Source organism: Populus alba, chromosome 2, assembly GCF_005239225.2.
Source record: "Populus alba chromosome 2, ASM523922v2, whole genome shotgun sequence".
NCBI classification, from domain to species: Eukaryota; Viridiplantae; Streptophyta; class Magnoliopsida; order Malpighiales; family Salicaceae; genus Populus; species Populus alba.
In genome coordinates, this window is record NC_133285.1 from 151312 (window position 1) to 169826 (window position 18515).

Consider the following 18515-nt stretch of genomic DNA (forward strand, 5'->3'; position numbering starts at 1 on the left):
GGAAAAAAACTCTTTAGGATTTGTTGGTCAGAATTTGAAGAGAAAGCATGCGGTTAAAAGCTGGGGGAAGTGTGTGCCAAAAACCAATCCCATAGGAATGTTGATGACCAACATACCACGTTAATTTGGTTGTTTGATTTTCTATTTGAGCCTTGGGTATATGATAGTCTCACACAACAGCTTATCTTGGGTATTTAATTGGTGCGAATGTTTAATTGTTCGTCATTTTCCATCGATTTCTTTTTGGCTGCAGGAGTGCATCAGGTAAAGATTCATTGTCGCCGCTGAGGTGGGGCGGCGGAGGTTTCCTTATGCCCCCTGGTATGTCATGTCTGCTTCCCTCTCTGTATACATGCTAACGCCGTTGCCCACTGTAATGGTTTTGTGCAGATATGGAAGGTACCGACAAAACGGCAATTGCTAATTTCAAGACACTTGAATCACGGTGAAACTTGCTATAATATACATGTACATTTTATAATAAATCAATGAAAAGTGTTAAAAGAGCGGGGGTTGCTTAATTTGTCTTTTATTATTTTATAAACCGAACTCAACTCACTCAAATCTCAATCCAAACGTGTTAGGATTGGCTAAAAGGTTTTTTTTTTTTTTTTTTTTTTTCTTTTGGGGGGGGGGTTGTCAATAAGACCGTACAGCCACAATCGACTGTCAGGTTATAAGCGTAGCAGTTAGTATTTTAATTGCAAACATGAGTTGATGGGAAAGAGAAGTCGTGTTACAACAGATTGAAATGACCATTTTCTTTGCCTCACTGCACTAGGAAATAAGCGCTTTAACAAAGCAAAGGAAGGTTGGTGGATAGTACTTTCACCAATTGGAGTGCTTTGGTTCGAACCTCCATTTGGTATGCGTGCCATTTATTGATAAAAAGAGAGATTTTAAAATACTTTAATCTGTTTGATCATCCAGATTTTGTTGCCTGTTGCAGTTGCATAAGAGTAACTCCGCCTGTGTTGTTTCATGGTTTGTAATGCACACCACAGCCGGTCCCAAGCCCGGACAAAGGAGGAGGGTGTGGTTAATAAATAATGAGCCTTGCAGCAATAAAAGATGCGGGCTTTTCTCGCTGGCTTCCAAGCTCGAATCATGTTTCTATTGGATTTTTGAAAGATTCCGTGTTGGCAAATGAACTGAATAATGGGCAAAAAATTCATTAAGAAAGCTAAACATTTTTATAAATAACCATTATAAGCTACGTATTGGAAGATGGGTTATTTAGGATTGATATGAGAATTGAAAGTTTCTCTTGACATTCGATAACATGTGTTTTATTCTATGTTTTCGATAGTGGTGATGGCTTTTGTACCACTGAAACAACATGGCTTTGAAGTTACTAATCGGAGCAAAACACGTAAAAATACCTTGTTGTACTCGATGGTCCTTTTCACTATCATAAATAAGAGAGATGGGTGAATTAACCGTGATATCCAGTTTGTTTGGATTGTAAAAAAGAAAAATAAAAAAAGGAGAAAAGTGTGGTGCATTGGGGGGTTTGGTTCGTAGCCTTCGGTAGACCGGTGTATGCAAGTGATTGCCTCTATGATGGCAGAGGTGCAAATATGGCCTCTATGATAATTGTTTCTGCTTTTTATAAGCAACTATGTAGTGAAAATATTGAGAAGCCTCTGGTTAGTGCCGAAGCCAAAATCTAGTATAAAAGAAAAGGAAAACTGAAGATCAAGCAAAGCAGAAACCATGCTACGAGGCTCACAGATTTATTGACAGCAAAGGACCGTTGTGAGCTGGACTGATAAAATTTGCATGTTTCCAGTTTTATGACCCAAATTCGCAAAGTTTCTGACGTTGTGAAGGAGTGTTGAGTGACAAATGATTAGTAGATATCTGTTGGCGTGTGAAAATCGAAACCTGATCCAAATTCAAGATGGCGTATGTTTTTTAGATGAGAACATGAGCCAATGCAATGCCAGGAGAGAAAGTGGGATGTTTGGGCCATAATGGAAAGGTAAAGAGAGCTGGACTGGGCACGGCAGGGCGATAAAAAAGCAAATCTATGGCAACTTGAAGAAGAAGTAGTTGTACTGTGTTGTGTAGAGTTCAAGACAAGGCTGCAAGCAGTAGTAGTGAGTGAGTGTGGGTTATCAATCTATCAGACTCGGTTATGGGGTCGGAGCAGAATAGATTCCCTCAGCAGCAGCAGGAACAGGTACGTTTATCTTTCAATTTCTATTTCTGGTAGATACATACATAAGTACATACATGTCCTCCAGATCTGGATCTGATGCCTCTTACCAATCTTATTTGCCCTCCGCGGCCTTCCTTTTTTGTTTCAATCTCTTCCTCCCTTCCTCAGATGGATGGATAGATAGATCTGTAATATTATCTTAATCATTTATTTATTATTACTTCTTAAGTGAGGAAATAAATTGGAAATTGAAATTCATATAAATCAAATGAAAAAAGAAAAAGCACAGATCTGATTATAAGAATCCTCTTATCTACTAATTGCTTTTATTGTGTTCCAGATCAACTTTTATTTTTCTGGATAATAATGCATTAACAGAATTGGATCACGCTAGATTTTATTTTTTTTTTGTGTGTCCATTTAGTATTAAATACTATGAATGTATGCACAAGGTGATTCTATATCTATAATCGTTTGAATTTTCCTTGTAAAATCTAAAATACACAACGCTAGCTCTTGATTTCTTGTCACTAATTTTCAAACATTTGGATTGGATTTTCCTTTTTCATGAGCAATTTGTCATCTACTTATAATTGTTTCGCTATGTTGAGCAGCGCAAGAGATGGGGAGGATGCTGGGGAGCATTGTCTTGTTTCAGCGTGAAAAAAGGTGGAAAGCGTATTGTGCCTGCATCTCGAATTCCTGAGGGAAATGCATCAGCAGCCCAGCCAAATGGTCCTCAACCTATTGGGCTAGCCAATCAAACTACAGCACTAGCTCCATCACTTCTAGCTCCCCCGTCTTCACCAGCGTCATTTACTAATTCTGCTCTCCCATCTACTGCTCAGTCTCCTAGCTGCTTCCTTTCATTATCTGCCAACTCACCTGGGGGTCCTTCATCCACAATGTTTGCCACTGGACCTTATGCTCACGAAACACAACTGGTTTCTCCTCCCGTTTTCTCAACCTTCACAACAGAGCCGTCTACTGCTCCTCTTACACCCCCACCAGAGTTGGCTCACTTAACTACGCCCTCTTCCCCAGACGTTCCTTTTGCTCAATTCCTCACATCATTTAGGGATCTCAAAGGCGCTGAAAAGAACAATTACAGTGTTGCATTTGATCTTCAATCAACAGATTCTCCCTATCCTGGAAGTCCTGCCAGCAGTCTCCTATCACCAATTTCTAGGACTTCAGGTGACTGTTTATCAGCGTCTTTTCCTGAACGTGGTTTTCCCCGGGATTGGGGTCCTTCAGTTTCTCCCCAAAATGGAAAATATTCAAGGAGTGGATCTGGCAGGCTTTTTGGGCACGAGACTACTGGTGCCTCCATGGTGTCACATGATTCAAATTTCTTCTGTCCCGCTACATTTGCACGATTCTATCTGGACCATAATCCAAATGCTGGTGGGAGGTTAAGTGTTTCCAAGGATTCGGATGTTTACCCTGCTAGTGGAAATGGACACCAGAACAGGCATAATAAAAGTCCCAAGCAGGATGCAGAAGAATTAGAAGCTTACAGAGCATCGTTTGGCTTCAGTGCTGATGAGATAATCACTACTCCTCAATATGTAGAGATTTCTGATGTAATGGAGGACACATTTAGCATGACTCCTTTTACTTCAGCCAAACCTACCATGGAAGAAAGTATGGAAGCTTCATTACTGAATGAGGGTCAAAAAGCAAATGCGAACTTGCCAAAACAGAATAGCCTTAAATTGAAATCAGATCTTGCTGACCGGGTAGTATGCTGTGAAGTGCCTGTCACGTCTGATAGATATGAAGGTGATTCTTTAACTTTATCCGCATTTCTTTGTTTCTTGTTCTGAAATTATGGGCAAAGAAAAGAAAAAAATGGAATCTCAGAAGAGTGACATTGAACAATGACGCGATCTCAGTTCCCAAAGCAACTTTTAATCTATGTTTTCTCAGCAGTCAAACCTTTTTCCTATGTTCAATTTGATGTTCTAAACTTAAAAACGTGGTGGCAAAAGCTCTTGATGCTTAGAAAGATTGGGAAGTTTATGATTTTTGGTGGATAAGAAAGAGAGCATGGCAAGGGATGTTCTCTATAATATCGGAGCGTTAACAGTCAAGGCTTTTGGCTCGCTCAACTTGAGACAAGTTTTTTCTTGGCAGATAACCTAAAATGTTGCAATCTTTGTACATTTTGCTTTTCTCAACAACCTCTGCGTGCGGGTATGTGTTTTCACTTTTCAAAAAAAAAAAATTGGTTTGATAAATAGAGCACCCTCCATCTCCTCACGTCTTTAAACTTTTATGACGTCTTTAAACTTTTATGTGCATTGTTAATGTTGTGCATACTTAAATTTACCTCACCATGTATAAGACATCCAATTTTTTAGATATGCTCTCACAGAGATCTTTTTTTTCTTAGTAAACTCAGACCCTAAATTAAGATGGCAACCTGGGAATGTCTCTGGATCAATTACACCCAGTAACCATGTTGTGACCGATTATGACATATTCTCAAAGATGGCATCATCTAAAACCAGCAGGAAATATCATTTGGGATTATCGAGCTCTGATGCAGAAATTGACTACAGGAGGGGAAGAAGCTTAAGAGAAGGCAAAGGAGATTTTGCATGGCATGACTAGAGAGTAGAGATTAAGCAAGCTGCCAGTTGTTTTCTCTGTGTATTAACTTAAAGGTTTCTTTGTCACGCTCTTCTTTGTGTTTATGTGATAGGTGGCATGGTCTAACCTGTGATCCAACCTAATCTGCCTTCCCTGCTGCTCTTTCAGGTGTGGCCTGATATCTCTGATTGATGAGTGTATTGCCTTCCTAATTCTCCACTTCTCTATAAGTCATAATATTTGATGTCTAATTATGTGTGGTAAAAAGCAACTTTTGTCCCCAATAAGTTGTGATATGTTCCTTTTGGAAAATCAGTTCAGCAATAGCAGCCATGTTGTGGATATTCATCATTTATGTGTAGAGAGAGATCTATGCATGTTATGAACCTTTTATTTGATAATTTGGCTAAATGACGGATCGATTGATAATGCCAAGGTGGCGGCAGCGGCGGTTGAGATTGAGCTTCAATTTCAAGTCAACAACCAGGTGATCGAATATTTAAATATGAGGAGGTTCGTCTCGCAAATTGAAAGGAGAAGAAAATAGAATATCAAAAGGGATCATGATATGTAATAGCATGTCAATATAATCATGCAGATCCGATGCAGTCATGTCCATGTGTGCTTGCTTAGAATGACCTTGGCTAATAAGATGTGAAGATTTCAAAAAGACAACGAGCAGAATGTCTGCTCCGCCCAGAAGTAGCGGTGGAAAGGTTGAAAAACACTGCATGAATTGCCGACCTTTGGATCTGCGTTGTAAAACTCAAGCACTAGTGTTGAAAACTTGCATCAGGGGAGGAAAACGGAGAAAGTACGATGAAGAAAGGACAGAGGGAAATGATTATTCTTAGTATTTATTATTTAATTGTAAAATTAGAACTTAATTTTTTAATTGAATTAAGATTTATTATATTATTCTATTTTATTTAGTTTTATACACTAATTCGTGTCTGGGTCGCGCCTTACCCATGGAACGAATCATGAATAAACGTGGATCGGTCGACCAAAACGGATGCCTAATCGTCAATGTCTAGGATTGCAAGTTAAGAGGCCGAAAAGGCATGAATTAACAAGGGGAAACCCAAAATCAGCAACAAATGCAAGGACTTAGCAAGGTTCCAGGAAGATCTAACTTCAGACAACAGCAACAATGGCTCTTAAATAACATGGCATGTTCTGAGGTCGCAATTACAGTCTTATTAGCACAAAGGAAAAAGGGAAAACGATTGCCAAGATGATGGTGTGAGCAGGCTTGAGACGAAGCAGCAGCGGAGGTCTTGGGAAAGGCATCGAAAGGACGGGGGGGAAAAAATACTCATAGCCCCTCATGAAAGTCTCTAGACTGCAAAGCCGCGTGGCTTAACGCTAATTGTTCCTGCATCCAAACGTAAAACTGAGTTCTGATGATAATGGAAAGAAAGTGATCGAAGGAAGAAGAGGCAAGAAACATCATGGCCAACCTGGAATTGCGAATCCAACCACAAAAAAATGGGACAGAACGTGTTATAAAAAGAAAGAGGTCACGCTGCTTTACAGGGCTGCATTTCACGTTATCTGAAACTATGACAAACAAAGCACCATTTACGCCTTAAATGGATATCTCCAAAATAAGTATCTGCAATAGCGTTATCTTTGGCTTGAACGAAAACTAATAATTGCTTTAAATTAATCATTATTATCAAACGGTTTCATGCTTTATGACATTTTTTCCTTCCCCTAAAACGGAAGGGCACTGTACCGATGGCTAATCTATCGTTTGACCCGCCCCACTTTGTATCTATCCCTCTATAGCTGACCAACTTAAAGCAACACAAGTAGAATCTGAATAAGTCTGCAGTCTGCCAGATGTTTCCCTCCCCTTTTCTTTTCAAGCAAATATCATCAGATCAACCTTACATACTGTCTAAGCACACGACAGCCAACCTGTCAATTGAGAGCAGGTTCGCTAATGACAGAACCGGGGACCAAAGAAGAACATTCTAAAATCGATTGTAACTGCATCATCAGAAGGCAGAAATGTTAGAGACGAGAAAAAGGAAAAAAAAAAAAAGATTGTACTAGGAGTAAAAAACACCCAGCATAAATAAAGAAAAACTGGCATAAAAAACAAAGGAACAGTATAAAACAGGCATATGGATTGGAAGTAAACAGTGAAGAACTCGAATGATCAAAAAGCAGGAAAAGAAGAAGAAGAGAAGATGCAACATCAAAACGCAGTACAAAGGCAGAGAATGAAAGGACAAACAAAAAGGAGCATGTCTTAGAGCCTAGAGGACCACATTAATACAAAAGACTGGAAAGGATTGCAAGAAGATTATAAAGAGCACAAGGCAATCCTACAACCACTATGAGATGAAAAAAAAACTTGTCTGAAGTAAATCTCCAGGCAAATCAATACACTATCCACCAAACAATCAGCACGTGTCGTTTCCATTGTGAGAAGCTATTCCTTTGTTTGTATCTGAGTAAGAAAAGCCCGAGAACCAAACAAAGACAGGCGAAGGGAAAGCAACCATCCAAGAAGACAGAAGACAAAAGGAAAATGCACTAACTAAGGGATTCAAATCATGAACCAAAAAAACAGACCTAGCAAGGAAAAAAATAAGCCTGGTTGAGGAAGAAAGCAAGATACACTACCAGCAGCACAGATATCGTAAAGAAAGGAGATGAATAACAGGTTAAAATACAATGCCAACCTGAAAAAAAAAAAAAAAAGATTAAAGCAAAGCTGGAAACAAACCAGAAAATGTTTTTTGACCTGGGCTATCAACCCCAAGATACAAACCCCTACTATAACAAGGAAAACAAAGGAAAAAAAAAATAGCAATAAGAGACGCTCCAAAGCCAACCAACAACAATCAAAACCCTTTAAAATGCTAGCAATAGCAAGGCAGTCTCTCCTGGTGGGAGGTTAGGACCTAAAAAAGGGTAAAAAACCATCAGAAAAAGAACTACGGAAAGCTCATCTGAACTAAAGCTCTAAAAAGACTGGGCAACCAAAAAAAAAGAAGTGAAACAACATAATGAAAAAGCGCAGAATAGAAGTGTTGCAAAAGAGAGGAAAAAGCAAAGAAGAAATAACAACCAAACATCAAAAGATGAAACAACAACTAACTGGTTAAAGAAACTTGAAGCAAACAACCTGAAACCCGTTAAAAAATTCAGCAACAGAGGCAAGGTTAAACTCGGCAAGCAAAGAAAAACCAGGTAAAAAAACATGAATGAAGTCAATAACCCCAGACCAAAGAACAATCCAACACAACGTCGTAGCCACATAACCCTCCAAAATGCACCAATGATCCTTATAACAACACAGCCTCCTCCCTGCTAAAGCTCGAGGCTGAGAAGGAAGGAAAAAAAATATGAGAATCAGAACAACCAACCACCTGCCCAACCAACCAATAGGAGCGAAACATGAAACAACCCAAAAAAAGAGCTGGATAACAAATAGAAAAAGAAGAAGTGGATATCCACAGGACAGAGAACACTTAAAAACCAACATGAACGGGAACAAAGTCGCAAAATAGGCCTCAGAAGCAACTAAGAACCTTGGTAGCAAGACAGACTCCTCTATTGTCAAGGAAGAGACTGAGAAGGAGAAACAGAACCATTAGAATCAGAACTGCAACTAATCCAAATAACAAAAAAAGCAGAACAAACCATCAAACGGTAAAAAGAACCAAAAAAAGAGAGAAAACATACAAATGGAAACAACAAACAACAACTAACATGCAAATCCAGATAAAATCATAATCTGCGGACCCATAATGATTAAAAAGGCAACCAAACCAGCACAAAGCAAACCAGGTTTTAAAAGCAACTTATCTGGCTGAACGCGGGCTTGTCTACAACAAAAGCCTTCGGAATGGATGAGCTGGAAGTTGAGATTGGGAGAACTGTAATCGATGAAGATTCGGAATAGTCAAAGCTGCTCCTACATATATAAGTTAAAAAGAAAATAAATGAATTATAATTAAAATCCAAAATTCAGAAGCCAAATGTTTAGGTGAAACCGTGAAATCAACAAAAAATAATAAAGATCTCTAATCACATTCGCACACTTGGTCTGTCCCTTTAAAAAACCTACTCCAAGTCTTCCATAAATAAACCCAGTAATAAGTTCCATAAACATACCAGTTTAGTCAAAGCTCCTAGATAAAACAATCTCCAAATCAATCAAACCCCAATTCCCAAATTAAATTACAAACCCTAAAAAATCCATAAAAATACAAATTTAACCAAACACATCCAAAAAAATCAATAAACAACAAAATCCTAGAAACCCAAATAGCCAAACATATCTAAATAAGCTAATAACCAAAAATTTTGTACAAAACCAGCAAAGAACTTAAAAACCACATCAAGAAATCGAAAGTAAAAGGAAGCAAACACTAACTGGTGTGAGGAAGATGTGGTTCTGTAAAGCCTCAACCAAGAAAGGATCCACCGTCGACTCCTTCACATCAATGGCAGGTACCGGTTGTTGTGTTGTCTTCTCTCTTCGTTTCTCTCCCAAAAAACTCCTATTTTTTCTCTCACAAAAAACCAGGGGGGTTTTGTTCTGGGTGTTGTTGAAGGCTGAATTAACCGGAGGTAATGGCTGGAAGTAGAAAAGAAAAAACGAAAGAGGGGAAAACGAAAGAGAAAGATGGAAAGGATGCAGTGACTAAAATCTGGCTACAACTAGTCCACAGTATTTTTGCCCCGCGTTTTCGTTTTTTCTGTATATTATAAATAAAATATCTAAATATTAATTGTTTTAGTCCTCGAATTGTTAATCGGAAATGAAGAGAGGAAATACCTATCGCGATGTCCAGTCCACGCATAAAACACGCGGCAAACTTATCAAAAGATGCTTGTGTTTTGCTGGAATGATGGAGAGGACAGTACGGGTACAGTACGAGTCTTGTCGAATCTTGTGGGCTGTGGGGCATCGTGGGGTCACCCCGCCCACAATAATAGCGATTCCCATTTTGTGGCGGCTACTCCTCCTCATCCTACGCTCTCTATGATCTTCTTCAATTCACAATGTAAAACCAAATTAAGCAATTTGCTATCAGTCTTGATTAAATTATATTCGCTGATACAGTCCGAGTCATGGTGATCACATCACGCACATCATCATAGTCTTATTTTATTCATATACATCATTTAAATCTAACAGCTCATAAACTTATTTCGACGGGTTAAAAAAATTCTTATGATCTTTTATTTTTAAAAAAAAAAAACATATTCAAAAGAAAAGAATGAGCATGACTCGAGTGGGGTTTAGTAATGTACCAAGGCATGAGCCAGATTTATTTATAGTTAGGCTTGGTAGTGTACCAAGTTTCGACAATACACATCCTCCTTTGAAACACTTAAAAGAATGATTATTGTTCCTTAGCATGCACAAATAAGTGAGGTAATGTGGGTATAATAAATATATCAAACCCGAAACACTTAAACTTGATAATTAATCAAATTCAAAGTAATAATCATTATCTCTTAGATGCACACAAGAGAATGATCATTCTCTTTTGACATATCCACAAAAATGAGATAATACAAGTAGCAAATATATCAAACTCAAAACACTTAAATTTAATAGTTTGTCAAGTCTAAGACAATAGTAACTTCTCAAATATACTAAACTCAAAGTATTTGAATTTAATAATTAACCAGATTTAAAATAACAACTATCTTTTTTCTGAATAAGTCCAAAGAAATAACTATCCTTCCATGACACTCCTATAAAAATGACCAATCTTATTTTAATCTAACCTCATGAGAAAATCAGTTTAGTTATTTCTCCTCTTGCTACATTGATACGCTCCTAGTCATGGTGATAATAAGTGTTAGAAAGTATTTTTTTTTTTTTTAACATCGATCATCGATTATCTTTTATAAACTTGTTCTTGCTAAACCAAGCCATGCATGATGATGACCTCATGTGTTTAGAGAAGAAGAAGCGGCAGCCATGACCAACGTTTATCAATTGCTTTCTCCTTGTTCTTTGTAAACGTTAAATGAACAACGCATGCATGCAACTGATCAGCCCAGCCACCATGTCTCTCTCACAAACTCGGCATACTTATCATCAATGTCCAAAATGCAATCACAATTCCAAGTTATAAATTTTTCACCATCGATGGAAAAAAAAGGGTGAGAAAACGAGAGGAATTAGGATTGACCAAAGAGGAATTAGGAGCGACCAAAGAGGGTTGAAGCGACGCCATTTTCTTGACCGCATAACATGAATGATAGGAAGGAGGAGATGGTTAGGGATTTCTCTTTTAATTTTGTTTTGTTTGTAAAGAGGTGAAGAGACAATATATATGGAAAGAAACATTTCCATGCATATCGAGAGTGGGATTTAATTTTGTTTCCCAAGGATGTAATTCTTCTTGTTTTTGTGCTTTAATTTTGTCATATATATATATATATAAACTAAGTTAAACAAAATATTTTATTTTAATGTATTAAATCGACGGTTACCCCCCCCCCCCCGCCCCGAGGAAATAATAGTCAAGAAGGAGGGAAGCTTCCTCCACGCGCTTCCTTTCCGCGTCTGGATTCTAGATCTTTTAAAAAAGAAACAACTGGCCAGTCATGCCCAACAAAACCGTGTTCTTTCACTCACTTATCCATTCCTGAAGCCACGTCTTTTACACCCCTGAGCATGACGGCATCAATTATAAAAAATCAGCCCCCAGAACCAAACCTTTATATATTGCCATGACCACTCCCTCCTTTCATTTTAACCATACTCCCTGCAAACACAACTCACCTCTACTTCTCTTTCTATCTACTCCCTTCTCCAGTTCAGCTATCTCATCTTCTTCTACGATCAAAACTCAGAAAAGTACTAGGCTATATATCTCAAACCTCAACCCAGCTATCTAGCTATATATCATGAAATCACACTCGGTTTCATCTCCACCTTATTCAACTCCCGCCAATTCATCTCCTCTCGCAAGATTACGTCGTAAACTATCTCCAAGGAAATCCCATGACAAACCACATCCCACAAGCGTCAACAACTCCACTAGTGCTCTTAATGTGGTAGATCACAGCAACGAGCTCCGAAGGGTCTTCAATTACTTTGATGAAAATGGAGATGGAAAGATATCTCCTGCTGAGTTGCAGTCCTGTATTACCTCTGTTGGAGGTAAGCTTTCCATCGAGGAAGCTGAGGCTGCCATCAGGTTCTCTGATATGGATGGAGACGGGCTTTTGGGGTTCCAGGACTTCCTATGCTTGATGACAGGCAATGTTTCAGAGGAAGAGAAGACCGAGGATCTCAGACAGGCTTTTGGATTGTACGAGACTGAGCCTGGCTCTGGCTGCATCACTCACACCAGCTTGAAGCGGATGTTGAGTCGATTGGGGGGGTCCAATTCCATCAACGACTGCAAGGCTATCATCCGTACCTTCGACCTCAATGGAGACGGGGTTCTTAGCTTCCACGAGTTTGCTGCCATGATGCGCTAGTTCATTCCCATCCATGCCCTGCCCTTCTCCCACTTCACATATGTACATCCGTGTTCTATCAGGTGAAATAAAAATAAAATAGTAGAATAGGAATTGGCCGAGTGGTTTGTAGCTCCGCTCTCCAAAACCGATACCATTCTTTGTGAACTATTTGAGTGTTCGAATCCATCTCTCCTTGATTCATTTGTTCTCCTTGAATTGTTAAATATTCATTATCTTTCTGTGCATATTTGATTAACTGTAAGTTTGTTGGGATATCATTAACTGTTAACTCTCACGAATTTATTTCTTCCGAATCTTAAGCAATTGCCTGCCAAGCTAAACTTAGAAATATTAACAGAAACTCTAAAACCCCTTGGGAAATTTACTGCGTGGATACCAGAGTGACTGTTCACGCCTCTTCTTTTCCCACGACGCGAGCTGAATCTCTCCTGGATGCAACGTAGTTTGATTTTGGCAGGCTTCGGCTGGAATTCTCCTTCTTTTCTATGGGCTTCGGTTGGTGATGCTTCCTATGTTCCTGCTGATTGAGAGGGGTCATTTACGCCTCTCTCTCAGTCTAATATGGGGTCTGGGCGAGCTGGGTTTCTTTCAGATTGGGTCTCCCTTGGGTTTGTTCAGACTCCTCTGGCAGCGTTGCTGGGATTTTCCAGCGGCTTGGGGATCAAGAAGATCCTTTGTTTTTCTATTGTGGCTGCGTTCAATTCTGCTCGATTGTAGCCGTTGGCTTGGAAAAGATGGCTCGTAAAAATGATACTCCACCACTTACTTACCATAGAATGATGACATTCTGCTGCTATCGTGTTGATGGGAAGCAAACCTTTTTTTGGTATGCATTTCATTCATCAGCAGTTGCATCTTAAAAATCCAAATACATGGGACTCAGAAGCTACTGGGATTTCATCTTGTAGCTGTAACAATATAATTTATTCTATGAATCTAGTTTTTAATATGCTCGAAGTCATCAGAACGCCAAGTCCAGGAACAAAACAAGGGCAGTATGTCCCGTTAAAATGTGAAACAGGCACGATAATCTGCCACAGCATCATCTTAAGTTACAAACATACAAAAGCCAAATACTAGCTCCTCATATTCCATTGAGGGTAACCACAACTTTACGCGCAGTAGGGTGGTCCCGGTGCTCACACAGCCATATTCCCTGAACCAGAACAGTATATATAAGAAGGGAATTGTTATCAATACTGTACTGCACTGTTAGAGATAAAATGTGTGGAGGTCAATGCACACTATTACAGCCTCAAATTACCTAGTATTCGTAAACATTGGAAAGCCTAGTTAATAAGATATCTCAATTCCAAGCAATTTCTTTCTTAATTGAAAGAAAAGGAAAAGATATCTCAAGTCCGAAAAAAAAATGTTCCATTCTACATGCTTTCAAAACATTAATTTGATGTACTGGTTCAGCACAACATATTATTCTCAATAATGGTCGTTTTATAACCATATGAAGTATAAACCAACGAATACCAGTGCGGCAACAAAAAGCTAAGCATTTCTTATCAAACAAAACAAGAAGAGGAAGCTGAGCATCAACAACTACTTGTGCAATTGAAGCATTCAGACCACCCATTATTTATAATTAAAATGGAAAACATCTGTTAATAATGCACGTACATGACTGAGCATCAGCTCGTGATCATGACACAATTCCAAGGAATCCAAAAGAAAGGATGTTCACAAACCTGCCAAGTGCCCATATTAAGCTTTCCATCAGTGATTGGAACCCTGCACAGGAATAGAAACTACGTAAATGATAGAATAAATAATAATAAAAAAAAAACAGGAGTAAAAGTAGCAAGTATTCGCACGTTAGGGAACATCCGAACATTGATGATTTAATGTGTGCCGGCATGTCATCTGGACCTGCAAAAGTGTTAAATGCAGAGATTGATTAGTATAGGTGGATAAATTTCAAATTAGACGAGATCAGAAACTAGAAATAGTAGTACTTTCACAATCCCTCTTCTATATCTATTTAGTTGCTGTATGAGGGAATAAATAAAAAGAAAATTCATTGCATTTAACATTGAGGACAAGGACAGAAACAATGACCTTCGAGGGTATGCTTCCAAGGAGCAGATCTTCCCTGAAAACATAGGAAATAAAGGAAAGTAAGAAGAAGAGTCCAAAGACTGAATCTTGTTGGTAAATGAAAGAGAAAGGAAAAGGAGGGGGAGGTGTTTACCTCAGGAACAATTTTGTTGAGGAAAGTCTCGGTGTCATCTCGGACATCAGAGTCGTAATTCTCATTGATAGTAAGAGAGGCGCTTGTGTGATGCACTGAAATAGAAATATTCATTAGACATACATCATCGAAACAATGAATAATAAAACAAAAAATGAGGCTTTTTTCACTTACAGAAGAGATGGGCAAGGCCGCACTTGAATTCTGACAAGTCACTCCCAATTTCATTCAGTATCTATGTTTTATAATAATAAGAGAAAATCAATTAGGTAATTGGAAAGTATAAGCATGCCTATATTATTGTTGTTGTTAGATGTAGTAGGTAAAGAAACAGCACTAAATTTTTTTTAATTTTTTTCATTAATTGAATGTTCTAGCTAGAATTCTCATCAAAAAAGAATTTTCTCTTGAATCCAACTAAAAAATCTCGATGCGAAGAGAAGAAGAAACCTTTGGGGTAATAAGATGACAGCCACGGCGGTGTGGGGGCAGAGTAATAGTCTTCTGGGCCCACTTGGGAGCAGAGGTGGCCATGGAATCGGAGAAGGAAGGCTTTGCTGTGTAGAGCGAGCTGACACGAAGCACCTGAGGCGGAGGAGGAGGACGAGGCGATGAGGAGAAAAGCATTGAAGAAGAGATGGAGGACATGGTTGGTTGAAGAAAGCCCACTTCAGTCCCCCTCAAGACAGACTGGAAAGCCACAGGGTTGGTTTCTGATGCCACAAGAAGAGCCCAAGTTGGGAGCCTGTTTCTGTGGTTGTTGTCCTTCACTTTATTTAAAAATGGTTTTATACAATATAAATATATCCTGGTCGAAGAAAGCCCACTTCAGCCCCCCTCAAGACAGTAGTCACAAGGAGCCCGAAATTGGGAGGAGCCTGTTTCTGTGGTTGCAATAAAATTTACTTATTTTTTTATTAGTTGTATAGAATAATAGTATTATATCTGTACTTAGTAATATGTTTTGATTCAAAGCAGTTCTATTTTTATGTTTTTCTTTTTTTATTAGCTTTCCCTCGCTTCACTCTCACCCTTCTTGCTCGCTCTATTATAGGCATTCTTTAGCATCCTATTACCTTGGTCCTCGTCAGTCCGTCCTCCTTCGAGAATTTCCTTATCCCCAAGGGTCGACTTCCAGGAACTGAAAATTCTCTAGGTTCCAGAACATGGAAAGTTTTGTTTGTCAGGAAATATATTCGTGTCTAAATATGGAATAATATCAGCTAATTATACTACAGCAAAAGCCTTATATATATATATATATATATATATATATAAAGAATCGGCGAATCAATTTATATGTTAATTAAAACTAAATTCCTAATATGGAATAATATCAGCATTAACTACACTAATTTTTTTTTAAAAATGGCTGCGGCTGCTTTTACGAGCAGCAAGAGAACCGAACTGCGACAATTTCGATAACACGACCAAAGGATTTGTGTGCAACGGAGTAAAATCTTCTTACATCACCTTCCGATCTTCCCTTTGACTCTCCTTCCCTTATTGCCAAACTTTTAGGCGCAGCCACTCTTATCGCCTCCATCAATCACATCTCCTCCGAAAATGCCTCCATTCCCACCACCTCCCAGGTCGTGGTTGCTGTCAGTGGCGGAGCCAAAAAATTTTTAAATAAAAAAGATAAATTACTAAAAAAAATACTTAATATTATATATTATATAAACATATATTATATATAGAGAAATTAATTTAAAATACATATACTAACTCATGTCAAGTAAAAATAATTTAAGAATATTTTTAAAATAAAAAACCTATATTATAATTATTCTTTTGAGTTTTTATATTTTAAAATTGTTTCATAATGATTTTATTAAAGATATTCTTTCTAAATATATAAAATTAAACTTTTATTTATCTATTTCTAAATCTTCCAGGGACTAATGAAATTATTGGCAACAATTCTTTGTTGACTTGTTGTTTTATACAAGTGGGTTAAATATAAATATTAATATATATTTTTAATTTTTTTTATAATGTCTCTAATTTTTTTGAGTTGTTGAGTACTTTATTTTTAATTACTAGTAAGTTGATCACCATCATTTTTCATATGAAATTCATAACAAAAATACATATTAATTCATCAAAACTTGTTTCAATTAATATTCATATGCATATAATATTTATTCATGTACATATTAATTTAACAAATCTATAAATTATAATAAACTCTAACATTTTTAATAACTAATTATTAAGGAATAAAACTAAAATTAGACAATGGAATAAATAGAAAAAATAAAAGAAACTCACCTAAAATATAAAGCATAAAAAATTACTTACTTAACTAATTAATACGTTAGGATTTGAAGAAAAAATTTTATCAAAAGAAGAGAGGGAGGAACAATAATTCAAAAAAAAAAAAAAAGCTTGGATTTAGTAATTAATAAACAAAATTAAACTTGTTAAGTTATTATATATATATATATATATTTTAATTACTACCAGTGGCGGATAATTGCCCCCTTAATCTCCATTGTGGCTCCGCCACTGGTTCCCGTCAACTGCTCCTGTTATGCCCGTCAATATTACCAGCACAACGTCAACTACACTCTCAAGCACGGATACGAAACTTCACGGTGGCCAACAACACCTACCAAGGCCTCACCACTTGCCAGTCCTCGATATCCCAGAACCCCTATGTTTTTCTGAATCTGACCGCGGGACTCATTCCCCTGATACCCCTGAGGTGTGCTTGCCCAACTTCCAACCAGAATGCTTTAGGGGTTAACTACTAGTTCACCTACATGATCAACTGGGGCAATTCCATTTCTTACAAGTTACAATCCCTGGTTGTTCGGTGTCGACCATCAGAGGCTGTTTGACTCAAACATGCTGTCGTCCTCCAGTGTCATTTTCCCCTTCACTTCTGGTTCCTTTGACCACTGAGACCACCAAAATTGAACATATCGGCAGTCCCTCCGCTTACCTTGCAGACCCCCATTGCGCCCGCTCTTCCGATTACAATCGGGTGCATGCGGGCGTTGGGATAGGTTCTGATTTGCTCGTTCTTGTATTTACGATCTTTGGATTTCTGTTTTGGTACCGCAAATCTCTCAGTACAAGCCTGTCTCCACTTCAAAACCCAACACACTGCCAATCTTTTAAGGGCAATACAGCTGCTGTTAAGGTCATGAAAGGGGATGTCTCTAACGAGATTGACATTTTGAAGATGATCAATAACTCCAACGTCATTAGGCTCTCTGGTTTCTGCGTACATGAGGGCACCACTCACCTTGTTTATCATTTCACAGAGAATGGCTCTCTCGCTGATTGGCTTCTATCTAACAACAAATACCGAAGCCTTGCATGGATGCAGATTGCCTACGATGTGGCTGATGCCCTCAATTACCTTTTCAACTACACCAACCCTCTCTATATCCACAAAAACTTGAAGACCAGCAATATTTTTTTGGATGCCAATTTGAGAGCCAAGCTTGCTGATTTCGGGTTGGCAATAACCCTGGAAAATGACCAAGATGGTGGATTTCAATCGACAAGGCACGATAGTGGCTACTCAAAGTTATTTGGCCCCTTGAATGCATATAAAATGGAGTCCGCCCCGAGATTAGCATCTGGGGTTGTTATGTTGGAGCTCTTATCTGGGAAGGAAGCAGCTGCAGCGGCTATTGAAAAGAGTTCAGGTGATGAGATGCTCTCCGTAACGATAGTGCGTGTGCTTGAGGTAGACGACGTGAGAGACTCTCTGGCTTCCTATACCCCTTGGATCTAGCCTTCCCAATGGCCCAGCAGGCTAAAAGCTGTGTCTTTCATGATCTCAATACAAGCGCTTCGATGACTCAAGTTTTCATGATATTGTCCAGGTTCCTCTCGTCTTCATTCGACTGGGATCCATCCGATGAGCTTGATCGCTCTACGTGTCTTTAGGCTAGGGGAGCTAGATCAGCAACAGCACATTTCATGCCAACGTATTAACTAATATGTTTTATCAGACATGCAACTGCACAAGTGAAACACTGCTTTCTTAACACTCCATGAACGTCATTGTCACTGTGGTCTTGCAAGCTGTGTATACATTGTTGTTCCAAA

The 18515-nt window shown here is 38.4% G+C and overlaps 3 protein-coding genes, 1 long non-coding RNA gene and 1 pseudogene across 10 annotated transcripts; 3 read left to right on the forward strand and 2 right to left on the reverse strand.

Annotated features, from left to right (window-relative positions):
- Positions 1-1254: 1254 nt before the first annotated feature.
- On the forward strand, positions 1255-7493 carry LOC118042003 (uncharacterized protein At1g76660). Of its 5 annotated transcripts, none has more exons than XR_012169255.1 (4): positions 1255-2185; positions 2779-3949; positions 4563-4930; positions 5199-7493. XR_012169255.1 is itself a non-coding variant. In XM_035049506.2 (3 exons), the coding sequence occupies exons 1-3, from the start codon at positions 2141-2143 to the stop codon at positions 4781-4783; spliced, it is 1437 nt and encodes a 478-aa protein (XP_034905397.1). In that variant the 5' UTR covers positions 1255-2140; the 3' UTR covers positions 4784-7493. The 5 variants fall into 5 exon arrangements, 2 of the variants coding, with proteins under 2 accessions (XP_034905397.1, XP_034905398.1); XR_012169254.1 differs by having other exon boundaries at positions 4563-4836; positions 4931-7493; XR_012169256.1 differs by having other exon boundaries at positions 4563-4836.
- LOC118042006 (uncharacterized) lies at positions 5815-9578 on the reverse strand. Of its 3 annotated transcripts, none has more exons than XR_012169258.1 (4): positions 9162-9578; positions 8295-8699; positions 6226-8105; positions 5815-6140 (listed from the first exon to the last, which is right to left on the reverse strand). It is a non-coding gene; the product is annotated as an uncharacterized lncRNA (long non-coding RNA). The 3 variants fall into 3 exon arrangements; XR_012169257.1 differs by having other exon boundaries at positions 6226-6760; positions 7403-8699; positions 9162-9577; XR_004686402.2 differs by having other exon boundaries at positions 6226-8699; positions 9162-9576.
- A 1890-nt stretch (positions 9579-11468) lies between these two features.
- On the forward strand, positions 11469-12465 carry LOC118042004 (calcium-binding protein CML37). Its single transcript, XM_035049509.2, has one exon. It carries the CDS (start codon positions 11660-11662, stop codon positions 12236-12238), a length of 579 nt encoding a protein of 192 aa, XP_034905400.1. The 5' UTR covers positions 11469-11659; the 3' UTR covers positions 12239-12465.
- A 678-nt stretch (positions 12466-13143) lies between these two features.
- LOC118042005 (uncharacterized) lies at positions 13144-15212 on the reverse strand. The gene is made up of 7 exons (XM_035049511.2): positions 14895-15212; positions 14619-14679; positions 14445-14539; positions 14312-14345; positions 14068-14122; positions 13942-13984; positions 13144-13397 (listed from the first exon to the last, which is right to left on the reverse strand). Exons 1-7 carry the CDS (start codon positions 15090-15092, stop codon positions 13326-13328), a joined length of 558 nt encoding a protein of 185 aa, XP_034905402.1. The 5' UTR covers positions 15093-15212; the 3' UTR covers positions 13144-13325.
- A 398-nt stretch (positions 15213-15610) lies between these two features.
- On the forward strand, positions 15611-18369 carry LOC118041971 (protein LYK5-like; annotated as a pseudogene).
- Positions 18370-18515: the final 146 nt, after the last annotated feature.

Bases quoted from the DNA above. Each gene is read 5' to 3' on its own strand.
- LOC118042004 (XM_035049509.2), top strand. From the start codon at position 11,660: ATGAAATCACACTCGGTTTCATCTCCACCTTATTCAACTCCCGCCAAT.
- LOC118042003 (XM_035049506.2), top strand. From the start codon at position 2,141: ATGGGGTCGGAGCAGAATAGATTCCCTCAGCAGCAGCAGGAACAG. The intron at 2,186-2,778 runs GTACGTTTATCT...TATGTTGAGCAG, and splicing joins CTCAGCAGCAGCAGGAACAG to CGCAAGAGATGGGGAGGATG. The intron at 3,950-4,562 runs GTGATTCTTTAA...TTTTTTTCTTAG, and splicing joins CACGTCTGATAGATATGAAG to TAAACTCAGACCCTAAATTA.
- LOC118042005 (XM_035049511.2), bottom strand. From the start codon at position 15,092: ATGTCCTCCATCTCTTCTTCAATGCTTTTCTCCTCATCGCCTCGTCCT. The intron at 14,346-14,444 runs GTAAACACCTCC...CTATGTTTTCAG, and splicing joins TCAACAAAATTGTTCCTGAG to GGAAGATCTGCTCCTTGGAA. The intron at 14,123-14,311 runs GTCATTGTTTCT...ACACTTTTGCAG, and splicing joins TTGGAAGCATACCCTCGAAG to GTCCAGATGACATGCCGGCA.